The sequence below is a fragment of the Siphateles boraxobius genome, unplaced genomic scaffold (assembly GCF_051911475.1).
Source record: "Siphateles boraxobius isolate OS27281-9 unplaced genomic scaffold, OSU_SipBor_1 9, whole genome shotgun sequence".
Lineage (NCBI taxonomy): Eukaryota > Metazoa > Chordata > Actinopteri > Cypriniformes > Leuciscidae > Siphateles > Siphateles boraxobius.
In genome coordinates, this window is record NW_027509219.1 from 30,653,692 (window position 1) to 30,681,086 (window position 27,395).

Sequence of the window (27,395 nt, forward strand, 5' to 3'; positions counted from 1 at the left end):
AACCACACGTTTTCATATGTTTTTTAAGATATTGTTATTGTTATTATCGGTATTTGTGTTTGTGTTTTCAAACATTTGCGTCAACGTTATCACAGTTTGTGTGTCGCGTGTGTGTGTTGCACAGCGATGACAACGCAATGAGTTCATAAATGTATCAAATAACCATTCCGAGACATCCTGGTCCATTCTCGATCGTGTTTCTTCAGCCGGAGTCTCTTCGTCATCGGGGTTGGACTCTGTTTCAAACATACGGCCGAATGCCATACACAATTGCGGGTCTATCACTCTCGGCCATTATGGTTCTACCGACTGTTAATTGCCATAGTTATGCAAGTTACGCCCACATCCAGCGGCAGGGTGGGGATTAGCAGCTCATTTGCATTTAAGGTCGTCTGCCTCAAAACAGCTTGTTTCAAAACAGGCCCCAAAAATGACACATTCAAATGGTTATATAAATTAACTGGGGGGTATTTTGTGCTGAAACTTCACAAATACATTCTGGGGACACCCAAGACCAATATTACATCTTGTAAAAAGGGCCATAATAGGTGCCCTTTAACTGAAGAAAGTTTTGGCACATCCAATTGTTTACTTCATCAATGCATTGGAGCAGAGAGTTAATGGGGCTGTAATCGTTAGGCGTTAGGGCTAAGTAGAGCTGTGTATCGTCTGCATAGCTGTGGTAAGCGATTTGGTTATTTCTCATTATTTGGCTCATTGGGAGCATGTACAGGTTGAATAGGAGTGGCGCAAGAATTGAGCCTTGAGGGACTCCGCATGTCATGGATGTCCACTCAGACTTATGGTCTCCTATACTCACATAATAACCTCTCCCTACCAAGTATGACCTGAACCATTTTAGGACTATCCCAGAAAACCCGACCCAGTTTTCCAGCCTGTCAAGAAGTATGTTGTGATCGACAGTGTCAAATGCAGCACTGAGGTCGAGTAGTACCAGCACTGATAATTTGCTTGTATCAGTATTTAAGCGAATATCGTTTATTATCTTTATGAGCGCTGTCTCTGTGCTGTGGTGCGGTCGGAAACCAGATTGAAAATTGTCAAAGTGTCCATTTGAGCTTAAGAATTTGTTCAGCTGATTGAAGACAACTTTTTCAATGATCTTGCCTATGAAAGGAAGATTTGAGATCGGTCTATAGTTGTTTAATATGGTCTTATCCAGATTGCTCTTTTTCAGGAGGGGCTTGACAACTGCAGTTTTCATGGAGTTCGGAAAACTCCCAGAGAGAAGTGAGGCATTTACCACTTCTAGGAAATCTAATTCTAAGCTGGGTAACAGATTTTTGAAAAAAGATGTGGGAAGTGCGTCAAGGACACAGGTTGATGTTTTAAGGTGCTGTACGGTTTCTTCCAAAATGTTACCATCAATTTCTTCAAAATCAGACATAGTGACTACTTTCTCAGGCTGTTGTCTGATCTGCCTGACCCCAGCGCAACTCAAGGATGAGCTGATCACCTTTCTGATATTATTGATTTTCTCACAGAAGAAAGAAGCAAACTCACTGCACTTGCTCTCTGAGAGCATTTCACTGGGAATCTGGTTTGGGGGGTTTGTCAGTCTCTCTACAGTAGCAAGAAGAGTGCGTGTGTTGTTTATATTGCTGTTTATAATATCATCAATTACACTCTTAACTTTTGAGTTAAAAGAATCAAGGAGAAAATCAACAGAGTCAGCAGATATGCTTGGTGTTAAAGATATAGCCTTCATAAACAGTACACTAGCGTTCTCATTTAAGCATCTCTTCTTGACAGACACAGATCTAGCTTCAATGGCAGGAGAGATCAATATCTCAAAGAAAATACAAAAATGATCAGACAGTGCTACATCCTTAATAACAACATATGATATGATAAGTAAATATAGAGTGTGTCCATGATTATGTGTGGGTCCATGTACATGCTGAGTCAGATCACAAGTTTTTAAAACAGTTTTAATTTCTTTTGCCATATTGGTTTCTGCCTTATCTATGTGAATGTTAAAGTCTCCAGCAATGATAAAACAGTCAAACTCTGAGGAAATTGTTGATAACAGTTCTATAAAGTCATCAGCAAAGGCTGGAGAGTATTTTGGAGGCCTGTAAACAATGATAAGTAAAATGCGTGGAGCACCTTCTAACACAATACCCAGATATTCGAAAGACGGGTAATTCCCAAATGATATTTGCTTACATTGGTAGACATCTTTAAAAAGAGCAGCTAAAATAGGCAAGGTAGCATAGCATCAGAGAGAGGTAAAACTAATTTTCTCATTTTGGTTTCTCATCATGTCTTTACAAGAAGAGACCATTTTAAAATGTCAATCTTTATAAATGGTAGCTTTTTACTTCTCTTAAGGTGTTCATTGTTGTTCAAGCCTTTTATAAAGCAAAATCTCTCTCTCTCTCATGTCCTCAGAGACCACTTCCCCTCGACACCTTCTCTGACAAGCGTAAATGCTTGGCTGAGTATTTTTGACACTTTTAGTGTGCTGGCAAAGCTTACAACTTCTATTCAAGGTACCACAATGACCAGCAAGCTTTGCAGAAAAAGAACGAAAAGTTCAAAAAGTCTAGCTAGGCATGAGCTGTCTCATACATAATCATAGTCATAATTCACGTCAGAAAGAAATGTCTTCCTCAGTCCTTAACTTCCTGTCTTTGCTCTTTCTTTGTGTTTGATCAAAAGGGAAAAGTGTCCGGGTACAACTCTATGAATCCGGCTGTTAAAAATGGTAATAAAGCAGATTTACAATATTAATTAATCTTATGTGATACTGTTGAAGAGCCAACAGAGATGTGATGAAAAGGGATTTTTATATGTGTAATAGAACTCGGGAGCAGTGATGAATCACCACTGACTCCAGCTTTAAGACTCCTTTTCAGAGGGAGCTCATCTCAAGGGCGCAATAATTCATTCCGATCAGAGTGAACGGAGAGGCTATCAGATCTCATCGTCCAAAAAAAAAAAACGAGGCAAAATAGCTAACTATTGTCTCCAAAATGCAGCGACACTGCATCAGGACAACTTTAATCAAGGCTTGACGAAAGACAACCCAAAAAGAAATCAGAAAACTCTATTCATGCACCATATTCTCTGATCGTCAACGCATAAGCCTTGATTTTGGCTTTATGCGGCTGCTGATTGCAGGGCTGAGTGGCTTATTGCTTTTCATCATATTTTACACCCTCCCCACCCCAACATGCACAAAAACAGCAAACCCACCCTCCCATGGCATTTGCACTTGACCCACTGAAATGCAAAGACAGCAGTGTAGAGCTGATGCCCGCTACTGCTTGGTCAACAGTCGGTACAGACCGAGCAGATTAAGACAGACATGCTGAACGCAAAACCTGTACTCCCTACAGGACGACCAATTGGTTTCACAGTCCAGCGGCCTGAACAATTACTATTTCAAAACAAGGTTAAGGTCAGCCAAGCACGAGTAGACACCTGCCTTTCATGGAAGAATCCAGAGGAATTGAACACAATGTGCAATGAACAGACAGTCAACCCCATTCCTACAGTGAAAACGCTTGATATTTTTTAAAACACTGGGAGCTTTTAATGTAACTAGATTTGTACATTTTCCAAAGGACATAATAAGTGACTAAAACACTGCATTGGGAACTAATTTTCATGTACCATGTACTTATGTACCAAAAAGTTTTCTCTTGCAACAACACAATACGAAACATTACACACCAAGAGCAAAACTTACATGCAATTTCAGGCCGAACATGTCAGATACAAAGTCTATTGAAATTGTTTTAACCTTGAAGGCGATGGGGGCATCTTGTTGAGTGGAGATGAGAAATCCCAGCAGACATCATTATTGTAAAGACTATGGAGAATGCTGAAGGTCACCTCTCTCTGTCTCGCTCGCTCTCTCGCTCTGATCAGCCTCCTCCAAAATAGAGCCACAACCTCTTTCCATAACGGCCCACATTAATCCTCCACAGCTCAGAATTTAGATAAGAGAATTAACCCCTCCTTCAGTTCTCTGATGCTTCTCTGTTTGCCCCATTTCATTTTGTTTCATTTCATACCGAGGTGTTTCTTCAAGTACAGGTGCTATTGGCTCTGTTAGAAAATAGATTCGTACCACACACTTGGACTAGTTAATTTGATTTGTCTGCCAACAGCAAATATACATGCATTACAGACGGATTCTGGTATTTGTCTTTTCTGAAAACCATAAACATGAACTTGACGAAATTAGAGCTTGATCGGAAATTAAGTGCAATAAAAACATTTGATAAAAGTTTATTTTTTACCTTGATTTTGTTCACATATCACGTTTCATATTTTATTTCAATTATGCTCCACACTCACGTTTGAAAAGCAAAAACACTAACTTTGAAAAAAATAATTAGAGGCAAAATTTACAGTTTTAATTAATAGTTTTAATTTGTGTAAAAATGGACAAAAATCATTTTCTTAATAAATATAAAACTATTAGTGTTTATTCGACTGCCTTTTGACTCTCCTGTTTCATATATGAATAATTATATCAATAATTATATGAAACAATTTTATAATTTAAATATAATGGTGAAATTACACTCAAGCAGCATATAATAAGCATTTTGGAAAATTAAGATATTTTAAAAATTTTCCAAGAGAGAGAACAACAGGGAAAAAAGTTTATTACATTTTTTTAAATTAATTTGAATAAAAACCAACCCCTGGGACATAAATGTGCCCGTAATTGAAGAAACACCCACACAACGACACACACATCCACGAAAACAGCTGGCCAGGAACATCCACGGCATTCAAAAACCAGTGTTCTGTCCATGTTTAACAGCAGGGGATGAATGGGTATGGATGGAGATAAGCCACAGAAAACAGGATGGAAAGAAAGAGAGAAAGCAAAAGAGTCAGAGGGTTTGATGTGCCAAAAGCTTGACAGCCATTCCATCACAGGTTGTTAAGTTAATTGATATGACAGGAGATTTTTCTGCCTGTTTAGTCCCGACACGACAGAGCGAATCAAACGATAAAGATCTACATGCACCTGGGCACAGAGCAGAGACCGGGTCACCAAACTCAGCTCTATACTTCTCTATACTCTCCCAGAGGAAGTAAATTCAGGTCTGCAGTGTCACTTTCAGCCTGAAGATGTAGGTACAACTGCAAGGAAACATGAAGCTCAAAGCTAGTGCGGTTCAAAACACCACCTCCTCTCCAAACACAACACCACAGGACAGCTGACAGGAAGATGACATTTGTTTCTTTCTAGAGTTTGCAGCAAAAGATAAGGGTTAGACAAAACATTTCACCGCAAACTCTCACTTGGTTTCGATGAATCTTGTCAAGAACATGTTCAGGTTATATTTCAAACAAAATTCAAAAGATAAAATATTTATATATCTTATATAAAGAAAATATTTAATTATTTTTTTAATTATCAATTGTCATTACTCTTATGCAAAATAACAACAACAATACTGCAACACATCATAGGAAAAGCGGTTTGGAGAAAAGGTGAATGGATGGTAAAAAATAATGATCAGATTATCAATACTCTAATGTGTGAACATTTTACTTTGAAGTTTTTCGTAATTCTTTTTGTGTTCTCATTACTGTAACAGTAAGTTTCACATGTGCTATAGTACCAAAATACTCAAATACAATATTTAATAATAAAATCAGCATAGAGGCAGTGCAATTAAGTATAAAAACATTCCAATTTAAATAATATATAATTTTGTTTTATCACTACAGTAATGTAAATAGACTTATGAGTAGTTAGAAGTAAAGAATTTAGGGCAAAATGTCTGCCCTAACGTGTAATGAAATCCATATAATTTTCTCTCGCAAACACAAAAAGAGATGTTAGTTTCATGACAAGCAAGATATTAAGAAAATAACTTACATTTCAGTTCATTCCTCACACAAAGCTATTGTATTGTTTTTTTTTCAGAAGACACAGAATTGATGTTTTATGGTGCTCGTTTCCATCCTTTTTAGATCCTGATCCCAATCCACTTTCATCCCAAGAAAGAGAGCAGTTCAGGCACTGTGTTAAACATCCTCTTTGGTGTGCCACAAATGACATGAGAGAAACAGTGAATGCAAGTAAAATGTACTATTCTCTTTCTTTGTGGTGGAATATGATGTTCTTGACAGGTATCGTGAGATTCACTCAAATACATCTCTCTAGTCCACAGACAGCCAAGCTAATCCTTTTGTTACTGTACGAGTGGAAAGGAGTGCAGCTTGAGCCGCAATTTCAAAACTGCCTGTCTGTAGAGTTTGTCTTTGCTGTTAACAGTTGCGTTCAGCAATAGAGACGGCCATAACCTCCTCCATTGTGAACGGAAGAGCTAATTAACCCATACTAACCCTCTAAGAACCTGTTTAAACATCTGTGTCATTTACTATCAGCCTCAAGTGGAATGAAGATGGCTACAACAAAAATTTAACAAGTTAGCAACAAGCCAGGGAACAAAGGTCACACACTTCACACAACATTTGATAATACTAAACTCAGACGGCATTTCACAGCAGTGAAGTTAAATACTGCAGAACATCATATCATTCATCTTCATATATTAGACACTCCAGAATTCCTCTCAGCTAAAAGAGAGAGAGAGAGAGAGAGAGAGAGAGAGAGAGAGAGAGCAGGGTGGCATTTGACATAAATTAAACTCATATATACCCAGCAGCAAAAAATTATAAAAAAAATTGGTGCCACGATGTGCACAATTGATTTTGCCTTACAAAAGCTTTTGAGTTTTCCAAAAACATCCGTTCAGTCTACATTACCTACAGAGGCACAAGTTGTTTCTCGCCCCTAAATGTCTGACACGGACCATAATTAACATCTGGCATGCTGGGGTGCCCTTTGTTGAGTAAGAAATCGCATTTTGCAAATTGTCCTGCTGGAAATGACATATCTGTCCTGCCCACCTACACAGCATTATGACAATGGCATTTAGAGAGAGTGCAAAAATACAAACCTTATGGTTCAGCCAAGTAATCCCAGAGGACAAATGTTTTGCTGAGAGATTCCTCGTTAACAGCTCAGTTTTCTTTTATTAGGTATCAATTGTCTCTCCTACAGACGTTCCTCCTACATGGGATGGGATGGGATGGATTGGATTGGATTGGATTGGATTAGATTGGATTGGATGGATGGATGGACGGATGGATGGATGGATGGATGGATGGAGGGATGGATGGATGGATGGATGGATGGATGGATGGATGGATGGATGGACGGATGGACGGATGGATGGACGGATGGATGGATGGATGGATGGATAAATTTGGTCTTGGCAGAATTTGATGTGCTGTTGAGCTCAAATTAAACATCTCTTCTGAAACATCTCTTCTGTTGAGAATTCTAGAAAAACAAATACAAGACTATTGGATTCTTTCTTTCGTGCAGGATGTGCTGAGAACTTCTGCCGCATTATAATTAGAAACATCCCTTTCCACCCACTGATACCCAAGCTTAACGTTGGAAGCCGAAAGGTGTCGGCGGTGGCATGGCGAAAAGTCCGCAGAGGGAACACTGACATTTCCAAATGTATTGTTAAATAAACTGGCAGCGCTGATGTTGGTGACAGCTCATCCATCTGTCTGTTCTCTGGCCCAGAGTGCACACCCACAGCCAAGCGCACTTTGATTTCCTGTCTGTGCCATGACGAATGGTGGCGCTTTGTGGGGGAGCTGTCAGGGCAGAATTCACAGCCACTCGGAGAGACCCACACATTTCTTTGTTACCGAACCCCCAAAAGGGCCTGACAGACCAAAGCACGTGTTGCAGGTAATGGGCCTGTCTTAAAAAGCACACAGTAGCCCTTTTATTACATCACTCTCTTGTACTGTAAATCCATTTCCTAAGCCAAACACCCTCCATCTGTCTCTCAGCCATAGACAAGTTTACTAATATGAATTATTCTCGTCTGTAAAGGGAATTTTGGATAACAGTCAGGGAACAACATCTACTACAAATTTTAAATCATTGCTGGTGGTTTTCAAAGGTAGTTATGAAATTTCCCCTGCCAAGAATCAACAGATGAATTACCCTCCTTGAGTGCACATCCAGAAAATACCTCATGACATTGTCAGATGAGCTAGGTTTTCTGTCCTGTGTGTTGACATCTTTTATTGAAACAGGAAGTTTAGGGAACACTTTATTTCAATAGTCCACTTGAGACATTCTACTAACTATAAGTAACTTTGCAAATACATGTCAACTAGCAGTCATTAGAGTATTAGTAGACTGTCTGCTTAATAACTTTATTTTGATGATCCCTAACAGGCATTCTACTGACTAGAAGTAACTTTTCAAGCAATATCAACTTCCTCTAAAGTTTAAACTAATAGTCATATTCTACAGATACTAGAATGAGAGTTAGTTGACTTGTAGTTGCAAATTAGTGAGAGTTTGTTAACTTGTAGTTGCAAAGTTACTCACAGTTACTAGATTGTCTTAAATGGACTATAGAAATAAAGTGTAACTGAAGTTGAGATGGGACATATCACAAAATTAGCCAATAGGGTTTAGTTGTCACTACAATGAACAATTATTCAATAATTACTGGGGAGGGACAATCTGACTGGACAAAAATCTGTTTAGTGCAGGATGACTCATCAATGATTTGTGGTTGTTTTCCTGAAGAGAAAGACTGTAACATTTAAATGTATATATCTACAAAAAAAGTCAACATTTTGGAGAACATTAGCATAGATGCCGTAAACGTTAAGGAACCTAAAAGACACAATTCAGTTAAATTCCCAATTCAGATTTTGATTTCATAGGTTCTGTAAAGGTTTACAAAAAGGTTGTATGCTAAAAAAAAGAAAATTAAAACATTTGCATTAACTGAAATACAACTAAAACTAACATAGATGGAAAATTTGTAATTAAACTTAAACAGTCGTGGCATGTAAAAACTTTGGTATGAAACCCTAAAAAAAATAAAAATAACAATGAGTAAACTAAATGAAAGAGACAGATTTTAAAAAAACAAAATACATCAAAATTTCTAAAATCTAATAGCTCTGTGGCGCCCATTGAAAAGTAGGAATTCACTATTATTGTAGATGTTTTACCAGTGACCTATTTTTCTCACAGGGCTCTTAACAGCATGAAACAGACATATGTTTTCACTGTTTGTTGTAAGGTGGCTAATATAAAACAATATATGTTTTGTTAGGCATATATGGCTCAGGTGATTGGCTCAGAAAATCTTTCTGGAACTGAAGTAAATGCAGCAGAGCAACAACCTTTTGGATGAATGGGAATGCTGGATAGCTCTCCAGGTTTATTAGAACCCCTTGAAATCAACCTAAGAGCGGCTTACAGTTGTCTCTGCATATTAAGCTAGAAATGAGAAAGTTCTTTAACATCAGAAAAATGCCCCACATCACCTTTAACCAAACCGGCAGTATCTCTGATGTGCAGGACAGCATTTGAAGCACTTGATTGATAAAGAGAGACGTCGGTCGGTGACATGAGCTTGTGTCCTAACAGCCTGCACATGCGGAGAAGCTTGTTTCTTGAAACCGTTCTTTCTACAATATTTAACAAACGACTAATCTTTTGCGCTGAGCTTACCGGGGAATTCCAGAACGGAAGGAGAGAGAATTTTTAATTAGACTCCTGACAATTGATTTTAATCTTGTAAATCTCTCATCTCGTCACTGTCCCTCTCTTTACGCCGGGCATCGGTGATGAAAACTTTCTGTGCATTATCGGTGATGTCATCACAGCAGCGCTGTTGTGATTCTGGATGACAGCTCTAGGCCTGGGAGAACGGCATAATTAAATCACAACTATAACACACACACGCTGCTGGCTCACAAAGACACACACATCTCCGTATCACTTACATCTTACCACAATTAAGGTAGTATAATAATGTGCATCTGTACGGTAGATCTTTTAAAAGGACAAGAGCGATGAGGGTTTTTCATGGTGCTTGAAGGGTCAAGGCCTCATTCGAAGCCACATGCTTTCATCTGCAAATGACTTGGAGCCAAACACCCACAAAGGTCGATGGTCACACACATTGATCGATCAATTTCTCACACACAACTTCAGTAGGGTCACGGATATCATTATTGAAATGAAAGGCCACCACACTATAGAATCACAGCAATCAAAAGTTGTAATTTCATCCAGCTATTCAACAAAATCATGTCGCTTAAATGGACAGTTCACCATCCCACAGTTCACAGAAATGAAGTCATTCTAAACATGTACGACTTATATAACGTATATGATGTATATAAAATTATATAAAAGAAATATGTAAAAAAATGTCTTCAATGCAATGTAAGTCACATAAAAGTATGTCAAATGCATAATTGTATTACAGAGCCACTCACTCACTCTCTCTCTCTCTCTCTCTCTCTCTCTCTCTCTCTCTCTCTCTCTCTCTCAAAATCTGCACGTCATTCCCTGGGAGATAAGACCAGGTACAGTGCTTCATCTCCATATTTTGGTATTCTGTACTGCACTGTGCGGGTGTATATAGTGAACTTGAATTAATTTATTTATATTTTAAGTAAATCGTGGCCCAGTGTTAATTAATTCACTTGATATGTTAAATCAAACAAATTAGAGGGAACAAATTTCAATGTGGCCATGATTAACTAAAACGAGGGAACAAATTAATAGTCGTGGGAGCGAACTCTTAACTTGTGGCCACAATGTATTTAAACGAGAGAATGAATTCCTAATTTGTGGCTACGATATATATATATTTTTTGTCTGCATGTCATGAGCAGGGCTCCGTAGAAGGTAAACTAAATGAAACATGAAAATGGCACTAGATAGCAACACCACCAGACTGTGCTAAAAAACAACATGTTTTTATACTAGTGCATAAACTTTGGCATAACACAAAATAATATGTTGTGAATATTTTTGTCCACTATAAAAGTTAATGGGGCCAAAAAAACTGCAGGAAGGAAAGAATCCAATAGTCCTGTTTTTGTTTTTCTAGAGTTCTCAACTGTGTCTCAGAAGAGATTTTAATATGAAATCAAACATCACATCAAATCCTTCCAAGACCAAATTATTTGAGCGATGCTTTTCAAACAATTTGAGCGATGTCTGTAATCTGTGATGTCTGAAATATCTTCTCATCTTGCCTGTAAAACGCGAACGTAAAATTATTCATTGACATTTGATGACTGATTTATCAGCCTCTGTAGCTGGACGTGATGCAAAAATTTCAGGCCCTCTGATATTTCTAGTTACTTCTTGGTGGTCCGAAGAACGTAATGTATTTTAGCAGAGGAGTTTCCCCTCCCTAGATTGAGCTAGAGGCCATGAAGCCCAAAGAAAGCTCTGCAATTAACTGAGAGGATCTAGAAGGGATGTTTGATCCCTCAAACAAGATACCAGTTTCCGCCTACTAACGTTTAGTGCTCTGAATGTCTCAGTTAAACGTGAGGATTTGTGCATCAGGGTGCCCATAAATCTGCAGTATTACCGTGCTAAGACGCCACCGTGAGATGAAGTGTTAATGTCTGTAATATCTTTTATTATATCCCATCTTAACTCAACCCCCCTGACAAAAACCATTCACTGACAGCCATCTGCAAAACTTCCACATCAGCACACAAACACTGTGCCATGTTTGACATGCCTCCCAGTACCTTTTTAGGCCAGTTAGCTTATCAAACGAGTCACATTCTTACCCCGGACTCAAATCATGACTGTCCTCTTCATTACCTCTAGAACACACAGAGAAATGCTGGACAGACATGCACACACAAGCAACAAAACATGTGTGTGATGCATAGACATTGATGCGAATGCATGCACACAAAAGCAGTGGTCCCTGAACAAATTATTCGCAGCATTAGAAGTATAAGACAAGAACTTCAAGACACATGCGCTTCACGGTACAAATATTCTGACATACACGATACAGCCCTAAATGCCACTCAAAGGAAAGGAAATTTACAAATGAGGTCTCAACTGCTTCTCAGAGAGAGATATCTACAATGACACAAATTGTACTCCGATTTCTCAAGTCTGCAATCAGAGATCTTAAAAATTCCTCATTAAATTCTTTACATTTGTGGTCCACATTTTTTTTTTTTGTAGGCTACTTATACAATCTTACTGCATGTCTTAAATTTGATTTCTTCAAATGAATTTTAGGAGAAACCTCTGAGAAAGTGACATACAGTAAATGAGATCTCCAATAAATCCCCTGAGCTATGAACGAGCAACCCCTAAGCAATACAATTTTCCTCTGGGTTGTGAAGCATGCCCTCCATATTATGCTATAGATTTCCATAATAATGTCACAAGCTCTCCAGGGTCTCTCAGAGGAGTTGTTTCTGTCCTACACACCATGTTTTCCCCCTGGGTGTTAAGGCACAGAACCTTGTCTCGGAGAAATCTGACTTTATAAAGCAACTTTATAAGGACAGAATCAGAGGTGAGCCTATATACGCATAGAAAAATATGAGGTTATTTGGTTACCCCGTTACCATAGTGAAAGTCATGTATAGGGATGCTCAACACTTGCCTTCTTTCAGGATGTGGGTGTAGATCATCCACAGCATCAGCAGGCAGCAGAGAGACGCGCCTCCGCCGGCACAGAGCGCCCGTATCCCCGACTGCATCCTCACTACGTCCCGCAGAAAACACTCCCGGAACCCAGCCTAAAGCAAGTTCAAAGCAAACTCGGCTACTTCCATAGATTTTCACGGGTATGTGGCCGGGGTGCGAAGAGACAGTTAATCCGACGTGAATTTACGCGCATTGGTTTCCATTTTACGCATCTTATAAAACACATTAAAATATTTAATTTGATGGGAGGGGCATTAAAAAGTCATTATTTAATTGTTATTTGATCAATTAAAAATGTAACAATATAATATGTATTACGGTCGAAAATCAAAGCAAATAAAATTGATGGAGAACTCATTCAAGCAAAGTAAAATGAGTCATAATGGTCCGTTGGAAACTGCGCGCATCCTCTGCGGTCTGGAGAAGTATCCACACAGGGTGAAATGGTCAGTGGTACCAGTCCAGTGGTAACAGGTCCAGAATGTATACGGATGATGACTGTAGATGAGCTCGAGAGGGAGGTTCGTTTTTGGGTCTTCAGAAAAGCGTCTTCTTCAATGTCACTCCGACGTTCCCAAACCCGTCCGTGCAGTCATATCATACAGAATCTGCCCTGTGGAGTTACAGAGAACAGCAGTGAAGCACATTCTCCGTGATTCGTGGTTGGATTTAGAGCGGAGTTCTCCCTCCTCCAGCATGCGCGCGCACGCACACACACGCACACACAGACACACACACACACACACACACACACACACACACACACACACACACACACACACACACACATACATACATAGCCTATGTGGTGAGAAAGGGATGCGGACCGTAAGGAATTTAACTATTCCGGTTCCTTAACGTTTCATTTAGTAGCCTACTTTTAAGGAAGAAGTGGTGGACAATAAGAAATGCAATACAACTGTTCGGTTTGTGGTCCTAAAACTTTTTCAATTATTTTCAACCCAAATAGCCTATCCTTCTGGGATTTCCTATGGGGTTAAAATGGCTGTTTCCGATAAAGTTCTGCCTTTAACAAATAATTTCATGTTTTGTACTACACCAATTACCTAAGATAGACGACTAGTAGCCTAAGTTTCACACAAGGACTCATTTAAATATTCGTTCTTAAATCGCACTATATGCGTTTAGATTCAGTGAAAAGAACCGACTCTTTAGAGTCGCTCTCTCGGGAATCGAACTATAGGCCTGCTGGTCGCGTCGTCTGGGCTCGAGTCACTAAAAAGAATCGGTTCATTAGAGGCACTCCTTCGGGACTGCAGATAGGTCTATTTTAAACAATAATACTGAATGGCTGGTTCATTCCTCGTAATGCGTGCTTTCCATTTTGAAAAGTCTATTTTTGAAGTAGCCTAATTTTTCTTTTTTTAAAGAAAGAGATTTGCCAATCTATCAGAAAAAGACGGTGTTTAAATGGCAATGCATTGCACTGTCTTAAGCTAAATATTTTTTATATATATTTACATAGCCATAGCTTTAAAAAAACAACAAGTTGACAGCTGATTTAGTCACAGCCATCCAACTACAGGGGAGATAATTTTATGCTGATATTTCTACCGTTTTCAAATATCCGTTGCTTACTGTTCATGGTAACAGGTTGACCTTCAGATCATCTCCTACTGACAAAAACAAACTAACAAGGATACAAAAGAGAATACACTTAATTGTCAATTGCTAATATATAAATTATAAATAAATTTATATTTAAAAAAATAAAATAAAAAAAAAATAAAAAAAATAAATTACAATAGTACTTTTTTTCATAGTCATTGTTTACACAAAACACACCTTTTGTGGAATGACCCAGCAATATTTGCAAAGTATTAAAAAATCTTGTAACAGTAGGCTATAGGGTAGTGACTGGAATTGCAACCACATAAGAGTCTAATATAAAATATGTATATGAATACTATACAGGATTAGATACAAAAATAAATAAATAAATGGAATTACTTTTTTATATTAGTGAATATATGCATAAAATATCAGCCCATAAAAAAACTCTTCTAATGCAATATGCATAGAGTAGTGAGCATTAACCAAACAGGGTGATTTAAACAACAGCATTTCCATTGGCTTTATTAAACAGGATCACAATCCATCAAACATCAGAATAAAAAAGGAATAAGTATACGATTATGTATACACGGGTTTAAAAAAATGGTGTTCTATACAACCATCCCACAAATAAGCATTACAAAGGAAAGATCATACATCATAAAGAGATTAACAGACACATACCTAAGGCGATTCATTCTACGAGCTGGAGTGATTGACATGAGAATGCTGCACAAAACACACCACAAAAAATGTCAAATGGAGTCAAGTTATTTTTTTCATTGCAAATTCTACTGTGCTCTCAGTGTGTTGTTTCTCTCTCTCTCTCTCTCTCTCTCTCTCTCTCTCTCTCTCTCTCTCTCTCTCTCTCTCTCCTCTCTCTCTTCTCTCTCTTCTTTCTCTCTCTCTCTCTCCCAAAATCTGCACGTCATTCCCTGGGAGATAAGACCAGGTACAGTGCTTCATCTCCATATTTTGGTATTCTGTACTGCACTGTGCGGGTGTACAATCCATTCACATCTTTCAACATTCACGCCAAACCACCATTTCATATGTTTTTCTCCTTTTGCTAATGGCATGAAAAAAAAATATCCCCATCCTTTGCCAGCAATGTGAAAGAAAAAGAAACAAAAAAATATTATTAACTCACCCTGTCTTTCCGAACCATTACAAAAAATATCATCTTGAAAAATGTTGCTCTTTTCCTTTCAAAGATTGACAAAAGGACAAAAAGACACCATATAAGTATTCAAACGACTTGTGGGACATACATTTTCTCCTCTTTTGGACTCTTTTATTATGCTTCTGTGTCCTTTTTGGAGCTTGGCGGCCCCTGGCATCTGAATACGGAGCCCCCTAAAGGGACATGGTGAAGACAAAAATTAAGTTGGGAGGAAAAAAATTTGTCAATGCTTTTGCGTTCACTCGCAAAAGTTTTGCACAAAGAACACAGAAGTTTTTTGCGAGGTAACGCAAAAGGTTTTGCGAGAAAACGCAAAGTTTCTCAGGGGAATGCAAAACCTTTGCAAGAGAACGCAAAAGCATTGACATAATATTTTTCCTCCCATCTCACCCCCCCCCCCCCCCCCCTTGTTGAAAAAACAAGTCGACAAAAATCCATCTCTGTCAGTCCATATGAATGCCACTGAATGGGTGGCGCTTGAGAAAACACACACCGCGATTGTGGTGGTAATCTATACCACAGTTGATGAATCAATGTTTTCTGAAGGCAAACTATACTTTTGTGTAAGAAAAATGCATACATTTGTAACTTTTTAAACTCTAAATCATTGATTCCGGTCTACTGCCATGCGAGAGTATTCACAAGAGGGCTGTGGTGACACAAGTGAATTGTGAAGCTTGTGTGAGAAGTGGTCGGCTTCTGCTATACTTCTCGTGCGGACTTCACAAAGCATGTATGTTTATGTCAAGCTGAACTTGTACACGCGCCTATCGCTCCGCTTCAGAAGACACTGATTCACCCACTGGGGATGTATGGATTGCGGTCACGATAGCCGTGTATGGTTTTTTATGCGTCAACCAAGCAGCAGCCATTCACTTTTATTATATGAAGATAAAATTAAAAAATCTGTGTTTATCTGAAGAAAGAAAGTCATATACATCAGGGATGGCATGAGGGCGAGTAAATGATGAGAGAATTTTTTAATTATTGGATGAACAATCCCTTCAAATACACTGAAAAACATACTAATCAAGCATCTTAAATTAAGCCTTTTTCAGAAGTCATTTCTGCATGGATTTACCCTCTTCTACATGCAGTCTTCTTTAGGATGGGCTACAGAACAGTAAACAACAGATGACACCCAAGCTATATTTTAGAGAGTATCTGAGCTCAGAAAACGTGACTAGCAGCCCTTAAAAAGCAATAATCTTAAACCAGCACCACTCACTTCCACTCAGCAAAGAAAACATGCCAGAGAAAATGTAACAAAATGCTCTCTTTTGACCCAAACCTTGAAACATACCGTGCAAATATATCTAAATGCATTATCACACATCAACACAAATCTAATTTCATATATTGTACTCTAGCCCTCTATGTGTGTGTGTCTGGCGCTCTGAAGTCAGTACACACGGGCCATCTGTGCGGCCAATAAAGTCACTGTTTGTGGAGCACGCTGTCAGATTTAGCGCCCTGCTGATGCCCCTCCATCTTCTAAATGACCGTCGTTAAAACCTCCCCACTCATACAGAACCATATCAATAATTCAGACCCAGACCCTACAACCAACCAGCCTCATTTGCGGGCTAAGGGGACACACTCACGCCATCAGGGTCCCATGGAAAATGTTCACAGTGAACGGGGACGTAATTATCTGATGTTGATGACAACTTTACCAATGATCTCACAAAGGTGACGCGTGTTATTCTTCAGGACGAGAGAGCGTGACAGCACAGGAAGACCTTTGGCACCAAAGTCTATTAAAAAAGACCCTCTGTCATCAGCCCCCGGGCCGTTCATCCTTCATTTTAATGGTCTGAGAGTTGAAGTGCCTTCTTTAGCTATGTCACCACTCTGTCGCTCGGAGAGAACTGAGCCGATCCGGTGTCTCTATGGCAGATGTCTGGATACCCATCCAAATGGAATCACAGCATTTCATCCATGCAGAGGCAGCATATGGCTAGTGTTTGTGCAGTTAACTTTGCTTTTCATTATTAGCATCCTCTACGTCGCGCCTTGAAAGAAATACCACAATTTGGCTGTCCGTGGAACATCATTACTCTTGCAAGAGTGCGGTAAGAACAGACCCGACTCTACGGCAATCAATATTTACAATTGTGGCCGTGCCTTTGCATCTATTGTTTCAGTTTTATCACTTTCTGCTGTTCTGGTCCTCAGTTATGGTTTTGTGGAACTGCAGTGCTGCCACAACACAATCTGTATGTTGACATTTTCTGCCAATTTGTAAGAAGTGGGAATAAATGCAATCCAATTACTGTATAAAAAACAATTATGTAGAAGCGCATAATGGATGCTATTAGTCTCTTATGCAATGAATATATGAATATAGTATATATGTTAATGTCAGCCACACTAGTGATTCTCAACAAGGGATACGTGTTCCCTGTGGGTACTTGGAGAGATTTCACTTTTGTAAAACCTATAAAACAAAAATTATGGCTTTAAAATAAAAATATTAGGGCTGTCAAAAGAAGTAAGCACTATTAATCTCTTTGCAATTCACTGAGTATGTTCAGTTGAATTTTTAAGGAGAAAATGCAGTAGTATTAATATGTTTTAAATAAATGCATGAAAAATGGTTTACAACAGATGCCTTTTCTTTTTTTTATGCATCTATATATTATTAATAATAATAAATTAATACATATGATTAAAATATATTATTAATATTTATTATAAATAAATATTATATAATATATTTGATAAACCACATTTCTACTAAATGGGAGATTGTGCGTTAAAATACAAAAAAATTATATATCCTAAATATAAATAGATTGTGAATATAAATATGAAAATACTTAAATATATTTAAATTAGGGCTGTAAAATCGATTAATTGCACCTAACAAAAGTTTGTGTTTACATTAAATATGTGTGGACACACACACACACACACACACACACACACACACACACACACACGGTATATATATGACTATATATAAATATAAACACAAACATTTATGTTAGATGCCAAAATCAATTTGACAGCATTTAAATATAATATAATATAATATAATATAATATAATATAATATAATATAATATAATATAATATAATATAATATAATATAATATAATATAATATAATATAATATAATATAATAGCTTTACTGATAAAGCTGTGTGGATACATAAGAAAAACAAAATTAGGAATTTGGAAACAATGAGCAAAACATTTTTTACGTTTATTCATTGTGTGCTTATGTTGAATGTTCATTCCACTCATATTTGAGAAACAAATAAACTATAGGGTCAAAAATAGCACAAAAATAGGTTGAGATGCAAATTGGTTTTGATTAGCGAGATTCTTTATTGGCCATCTGTGTCTGTAATTATAAGAATAACAATTTAGGATTTATAACACATTCATATTACTTTATGAGAAAGGTCTGTGCCTTACTCAGAATTATTACTTTCATTAAGGGATGATAATATGACAACAGGATCCCATGATCTGTAATTAGGAGGCGTCCAGACTGTCAGTGCTGACAAACTACAGAATAAAGCTTCCAAGGTCAAATCAATATGATCAAATAAAACTCAAATGACTGGATGTTGTTATAAAGTCATCAATAATATATATATTTTTAATAAGCAACTGAACTACATGCCAACACATTCAGACACACAAAATCCCATTTAAAGAAAAAATGTTTTACTGCAGTCACTTCCTCATTTGGATGAAGCTGTGACTTAGTGGAATAACGTCTGTGGTCTTCCTCCTTACAAATAATGCTGAGAAAAATAAAAACAAACAGAAATGCTGGAAAACTAAGTGCACAATACATAGAATTAAAGTGACACAAGGACCGTTTTAAGAGCCAAAAGGAACTTAGCCGGTATATAACACATTTCAGATGTTAAAAAAACGTTATGCTTTACATCTTTATTCTATCACGCTATTCTATCAGATGAGATTTGTGTTAATGACAGAGCATAATAGTGTGCGTTTTGAGGATGGCATAATGGGCAATCACTTGTGTTTCTTATCTCACGCCTGTTAATGACAGTGTTCGTTAAAACAGCAAAATTGCCTCTGTCAAGTGCTTCTTTCATTGGAAATGAGCTCTTTATCGGAACCTGCAGCCAGAGGAAACATCATACATCAGCCTCTCTGCTTTATCGTATTTTCAATTCTTCCCTCTAATGGAGTTATCTGCAATTTCTCCGCTATCAGCCCGAACAGTGGAACCGAGCTGGTTTGAGGAATGTGGTTTGATTTGCATTGTTTAATAGCTTTTTTTTCTTCTTACACTTCCAATGATTAGTGAACATACTTTGCGGACAATGGCCAACCAATCATTAATCATCTTGAGCTCGTTATTGCGGAAGTATTGGGAGTGAATAATCTGGGAGTGAATAATTACAGCTGCATTAATAGCAGTAAATAGAAAGTTCTTTACAGAAGAAAGAAACACTCGACACAGTATGCTCATCGAACGCTCCAGAACGTGGCGAGATCTTCTCATTAAAATGTAGCGATTCATTCGTCTGTGATAATAACTGATACACGGCCAAATCTCTCCCTTGTTTTCTCGAAATCACAGGGGGTGAAAAGAACCGTGCGGTCGGCTCTCAAGGTCACATGGTGCTTCTGGAGTTGAGATGAAGTTTTATCTAGTCTAGTCTGAAAAAAAAAATCAGTTTATATATAGGTAATGAAATGATCAAAAAGCCATTATTGTGATACACCTCAATGACCAGGCCTTATATTTACTAAACTCTAATGTCAAGCTCTGAAGAATACTTATTGTCCCAAACAATGAAAATACTGTTTTTTTCCCTTCTTCAGTACAACCATGGGGAGAGCTCAAAGCCGTACGAAGAATACAATTTAAACTAGAAAATAGCAGTCAGTATACATGAAGATTTACATGGGCTCAGAAATTTTATGGAGTCTGGGATGTGTAATGTTGTTTAAGTTATATTAACATCTTTTGCGAGATAACATTCTTTAAATAGGTCACATAAAATAAATAAAATATTTTCTTTACATTTTGCACAACACAACATAACATAATACAAAAATATATATATAAATATATTTTCTTCATAACATAACATAACATTATAAAACTTAACTGACTTGTAAAACGGAACTGTACATGGTAGAAATCAACATTTGAGCAATTTTGTAGTTATTGTTTTAATAACTTGCCTTAATTGCTTTTTCAAACAGGACTCACCTTCTGCCTCTGCCTCGATTAATGTTGAAAAAGCAATACAGCAAAAGTTCTTCTCTTGAGGATGTAAATGTTCAAAAAGAAAAACGATGAACAATGCACAATATTTATTATTGCAAAAACAACCTTGTAAACACTTCTGATGCATACAGTATACCTGCTGATTCCACAGCCAGCTCTGAAACAGCACAACAGGTTTAAATTGAATTGTTGTTATCAGAAGGTCTGGTTGTAGGAACCTCTTGTTTACTTTGCTTTAATGGTTTTAGGGCCTGAAGCGGCGCACTGACTGCATTGCTTTCCGGAATCTGCTAAAACAACAGATTTTGGATGAAGGTTTTTCCACAAACAATAACAACAACCTTCAAAGGAACTGGGAGTTTAGCAACTCAAACATTATAAACACAATGCTCCACCTCTGAGGAAAACCATGAATACAACAGTAGACACAATTATTTCTGTGTGAGACCACACACATTTATGCTAATGTATTTCAGGTAAAACTGTTTCCACTCTCTCTCCCTCCGTGTCTATTTCCTTACATCTTTATCTTTTAAACGTTACAAAACACGCTGATCCAAAACCATACTCCTACACAACGTGGAGCATCCAACATCAGCCCTGCACAAATGCTCTGTGTGATCCTGTGGTATTTCTATTCCAATGTGACCACTGAAATAGCATCGAGGGTCTTTGTTGGGGAAACAAGAGTTAGCTGCCTCCAGATGACATCAAACCCACATTTCATCTTTTCTACATTTCACCTCGAATGAAAAACATATGCAGCTGAAAATATGCAATGCAGAAATGCTAATGCTGCTTGCAATCTGCTATAAGCAACAGTTATAATTGGTGATAAATGCTGCTGGTGATTAGCAAGTCCAAAGCATAAGACCAAGCTTCTATTCTATAATGTAATAATCTTTTTCATATATATTTTCAGTATAACAAAGAAAAATTGGAACAGGAAATAAGCAATGAAATGGACATGAATAAAACCTGATGATTGCGTGCAATGATCTGAGATATTCCAGAAAACATCTTGTCTTAATGGAAGCAAGGAAATCTTATTTCCCATTATCAATATCAAACATTTGTATTAGAATTTTCACTCATGAAAATAAAGGTTCAAAAAGGGGGATTTCACAGAGATGCCATAGCAGAACATTTTTTTGGTTCCCCAAGTGATCAGTTCTTAAAAGAAGCATTTTTCGTAGTGTGAAGAACATTGTTATAATCTAAAAATCTGTTTTCCACTATAAAGAACCTTTTGAGCAATGGAAAGGTTCAGTGGATGTCCAGCGTTCAGTGGATGTTCTTCATGAAATCATCAATGCCAATAAAGAACATTTAATTTTAAGAGTCTAGAAACATACACTTAAACATAAATATTTAAAAAATTCAAAACTTTGGAAGCCAAATGTTTTTTGATATTTTTAATCCCAGATTGTCAACGTGGTTTTAGCTGTTTTTTAACCCCACTATTTGTTGTATACAAAATGTAAAACACTGTAAAAATTCTAACAGTACCCCATCATAGAAAACTTTATGCATTTATACATTTTTTAAAAACATCACTTAGCATGATTTATAAGCCCTTTTAAAAAAAAGACCAAAGGACCAAAAAAAGGACACGATTTTGTCGTGCGGTGCATCTATGAAAGAGAAAGACAAAAGCAGAAAATACAGAGCGTTTGCACAGAGATATTCATGTACATGTGCGGCCAGACAGGAAATTAAAAGAGCTCTTAATCAACTCTGCTTTGAAATCTTTGTATTCTTCTATGCATATCTGAAAATAATACATCACTGTTCCACAAATGTTTTTTGTAAAATAGAAAAGGTTATTGTGTGCTTCATACCAAGTACACTTGGCAGCATGTACAGTATCTAACACTCTCAATTAACCAATTAACTCCCATTCCTGGTTTTATCATGAACAATTCATCAGAAAAAAATGTTTATAGGTGTCTCTAACTCTGATTAAACTTAGTTCCGCTGATGAATGTTTGCCAATAGACAAATAGCTACACTATCCTTCAAAAGTTTTTGGGTTGGTAAGATTTTTTTATGTTTTTGAAAAAAGTATCTTATGCTCTCCAAGGCTCGATTTATTTGATCAAAAGTGCAGTGACAACATTAATATTGTAAAATATTATTACAATTTAAAATAACTTTTTTCTATTTGAATATTTTTTTAAATGCAATTTATTCCTGTGATCAAGGCTGACTTTTCAGCATCATAACTCCAGTCTTCAGTGTCACGTGATCCTTCAGAAATCATTCTAATATGCTGATTTGCTGCTCAAGAAACATTTGCTATTGTTATCAATGTTGAAAACAGTTGCACTGCTTCATATTTTGACGGAAACTGTGATACTTTTTTTTTTTCCATAATTCTTTGATGAATAGTAAGTTCAAAAGAACAGTGTTTATTCAAAATATGTCTTTTGTAACATTATAAATGTCTATACTGTCACTTTTGATCAAATGAATGTCTTTGCTGAATAAAAGTGTTACTTTCTTTAAAAAAAAACAAAAAAAAAATCTTACTGACCCCAAACTTTTGAACGTCGTGTATTTGGACAATATTTTAATCCACACTCATATACAGATTGTCTCTCTTCGGGTATGGCAACACTTTTCAAGATTTTTTAATACAAAATTTGTATTAAAATAAAAATATATTCTATCATCAAACTGAAATCCAGCCTTAAAACAGCTCTAAAGTTCACACACAATTATGTAGCACCAAGTGCTGATGTCTCTGAAACATTATGAAAAAGCGATAAAACATTTTGCACAAGTGATTTTAATATATGTGCTGGTGAGATTAATGCAACAATTGGACTCTTAACTGAGTCACTGAATACTTTAAAAAACTGTCTGTCACTGCTTCCCGGAGAGAAAAATGGGTTTTAACTTTCAACTTCCTGTGAACCCAACTAAACAGAGAGTGGATATTAGGAAACGGAAGACATGACAAATAACGTGATGGCTAAAAAGCGCTGGAGAGGAGCTCAAAGATACACCAACATTAGCTAATCACATGTGACATTAATAACTTTTTAACGTCAATATCAATACTCATTGTCGACCAAGTTCACTTAACTGTGTCCATTTTACTCAATTTTCACATGCATCCAGAAATTTAAGCATACTGTTTAAATTATCATCATGGTCTCTAATAGTCCTTTAATCTGTACTAAAACTTTCCCACAAAAGTTTGAAAGCATATTTGATCCTTTTGCACATTGGGTGGAAGGGGAGATTCTGTCATGATAAAAGGTAAATCAAAGTTTCAAAGGTGTCAAATCAAAGGTTTATTGCTGCTCATCTGTGGAAAAGGGAACAAAATGTTCCTCTACTTTGGAGCAAAAATTTATCATGAGACTGGCAACAATGAACAAAAGACAAGAGTAGATTCAATACACACACGCGTTGGGTTTCAATGTTTTATAGGGACATTCCATAGACGTCATGATTTTTATAGGCTACTGTACAAACTGTATTTTCTAAACCCCTAAACCTACCCATCACAGAAAACTTTCTGCATTTTTACATTTTCAAAAAACATCACTTAGTATGATTTATAAGCCGTTTTACTCTTGGGGACAAAAAAATGTCCCGGCAAGGAAAAAGGATTTCAGATTTTGCTATCTTTGTAGGGAATTTTGTGCTCATAATATAGGGTACATGTGAACCACACTCATACACACTTATATATGTGGTTTACAGAGACTGTCCAGGCGTAATGGTTTTTAAACTGTACAAATTATTTTTGAGTCCAATTCATTAAATTCATTGAAAGCCATTGGGATGTGCTGGAGGAGACTTTACAGAGTGCTGGACTCTTGCATTGACAATACAAGAACTTGACCAAAAACCTATTGATGAAAATAAATGTTGTGATGTTATTTCCATCAACTATGGGTGATAGGCATTTGCAACGTCACTGCAACTTTCAAGGCCCAGAAAGGTATAAGACATCTTCAACATAGACCATGTGACTACAGTGGTTCAAGTGTAATGTTATGAAGCGAACAGAATACTTTTTGTGTGCAAATAAAATAACTTAATTCAACAATCTCTTCTCTTCCACATCATTCTCCTACGCAGTTTACGTTGTAAACACAGTGCAGCGCTTCCAGGTTCTACGCCAGAATGCCGGCTCGCTATTGGCCAGCTCCTGCATTAGCATCACATGCATGTGTCGTGGTGCTCACGTGTAAAGCGTAAGCCAATGAGTCAGCGCTCTGAGGTAGAGCCTGGAAGTGCTGCACTGTTTACAACATGAATGGCATAGCAGAATGACATTGAAGAGAAGAGATTGTTGAATAAAGTCGTTATTTTTGGTATTTACACCTTTCTGAGCCTTAAAAGTTTAATGACATTGCTGCCTATGGCTGGTTCAGAAACCTCTCAGATTTCATCAAAAATAGCTTAATTTGTGTTCCAAAGATGAACGAAGATCATATGGGTTTGAAACGACATGAGGATGAGTAATTATTGACTATTTGGGTGAACTAACCCTTTAAACATCATAACATGTCACACTGATCCCAGAAGACACAAACAGTCTATTTTTCTCTCTCTTAAACATGCGCGCGCACACACACACACACACACACACACACACACACACGCGCACACGCACTAGCCTATTGTTGTTGTTATTATTAATAATAATAGTTTTACAGTCTTTCATTAATGCTGATTTTAAGAGAAAATAACCAAGTATTACAGTATTTTACTGTAAAAGTAAAAATACAGAACATAGTAATTAAAAAATATATATATTTATTTAAAAATGCCCAGATTCATAGCACATTAAAATAACGTCAAAAAATCAAATTAATGATAATAGGCTAAATTGTCTTCATGAAAATTCATCCATAATGGCAATTTATAACAGTAATTAAATGCATACAAAGATGCTATATTCTTGAACAGAGAGCATTCAATCTACACCATGATGTAAAAATATAGGCTAATAAGGGTTTTCATGGTGTGTGATATTAACATTGACTGTTGTCTGAAGCCCTGGGACAGACGTTTCATGTTTGGAGTAATTCACAGCACAGAAACAGACACAGTTCTTGCATAATGCAGTCCAATAATCTCATGCATTTGCCTTGTTGTTTGCAGTGAACGCTCCCCTGAGTGACACCTCAACATCGCTCTGTACCAGGAGAACTTACAAACATCCATCTTACGGACAAAGATTAACGCTGAAAATGTAACACCACAGATGAAGTATCTACCCTCACACAGTCAGGCCTGTCTCGTCAGAGCATCCGAACCATTGCCCCCAAAAACTGTAGGCCAGTCTGGAGAGCAGAGCACATAAAAGATGCAGCGCAGAGCTTGTGTAGAATTGTCAGATTGTCAGGCGGTGGAGCGAGCGAGAGAACGCTCGGCTGTCTCTGTCGTTTTCACTAATGCAGCTTCACCCTGACAGCGGAAGGAATGTTCCCCGGCTCACGGCCAACTCAAAGCGCAGGTAGCACGGAGAAAAACATCCATTTTTCATTGGGATGTTTACCCAGGAAGCCAGAAGACGCTCTTTAAAAATCTGCCCCTACCGGGAAATCGCATTTTGCGAGTGTCCTGCGCAGAGAGAATAAAATTTGAATACAAATTGATTTTGGTTTCGGACAGACAGCAGTTCTGAGGGTAGATAAAAAGTGTGACAAAAGACAGTTTGGTCTCAGAGCAATTTTCATCCACTATAAACGCACTCGGACTAGCTTTCCGACATCGTCTCATATTTAAAACATAGGTTAAAGTTGCTTCAAGCTGTTAGCCTGGAACCTCTGCACTTATGGTGAATGTCGCGCTCGTCGCTCTCGAACAAGCACTCCTGGGTGCGTCCTGCGGTGTGATACATTGCTGCTTTCCAACGGCTTCCTTTGAGATACTGTTTTAGGTAAAGCTTTGGCTCTGTTAGAGCAATGCCGATAAGAGATGGCTATCACGCCGCTCTCCGTGAATGATGAATACACACCATCAGGACCTCACATGTACTCGGTTCTCCAAGCTCTGCGCACACAAGCAAAAGCCCTAACCACACACATCAAACCCTCCTCCAAATATTGTTCATCTCAATTCAGCATAAAGCAGATTATCACCCCAGTGCCTAGAGCTTTGCAGAACTGTGGGGGAAAAATGCATCTATTGCCAGAACTACTGTAAAAAAACATTTTAGGTTATACAAATTTGTGAACAAAAGTGAACAGATATTTCAATGACTGAAATAATGTTAATATAGGCTAGCAACCTACTGAAGTATAGTACTAAAATCTGTTTTGTACCTTTATAATACACTGACAAACATCAAAAACAGCGCTGGTAAGGAGAAAGCCACATGTTCACTTCAAGGTTGATCCCAAGAAAAGTCTAAAAACCCGCAACATCATCTGGGACGGGACTATCTGCTTGTCTAATCAATCACAGTGTTTGGTGCCACTAGTGGCATGTCACCTTTACATTATAATCTAATCTAATCTAATCTAATCTAATCTAATCTAATCTAATCTAATTTAATCTAATCTTATCTAATCTAATATAATATAATATAATTTTATTTATATAATTAATAATATAAATTATATGAATATTTTTTGGGCGTAAATGTCTTCAAATAGGTCAAATAATTAAAATTACATTTTTATATCATATATAAGGTAATATAATGTTATATAATATAAATTATTAAAATTATATTTATATTTTTTGGGGCCCAACATTCTTCAAATAAGTCAAATATAAAATATACTTTTGCGAAATTTGTTCTTACATTTGTTTATAATATATAATGTAATGCAATGAAATATCAATTACTAAAATTATATTAATATTTTTGGGGCCTGACAT

The 27,395-nt window shown here is 37.2% G+C and overlaps 1 protein-coding gene across 1 annotated transcript in view; it reads right to left on the bottom strand.

The window, feature by feature from the left end:
• Window positions 1-13,321, bottom strand: part of tafa5l (TAFA chemokine like family member 5, like) — a 45,465-nt gene extending 32,144 nt beyond the window's left edge. The window contains exon 1 of the mRNA XM_077223650.1: window positions 12,510-13,321. Coding sequence (XP_077079765.1) covers window positions 12,510-12,606 — 97 coding nt within the window. The 5' untranslated portion in view covers window positions 12,607-13,321. The remainder of the gene's footprint in view (window positions 1-12,509) is intronic.
• Between the last annotated feature and the right edge of the window lie 14,074 nt (window positions 13,322-27,395).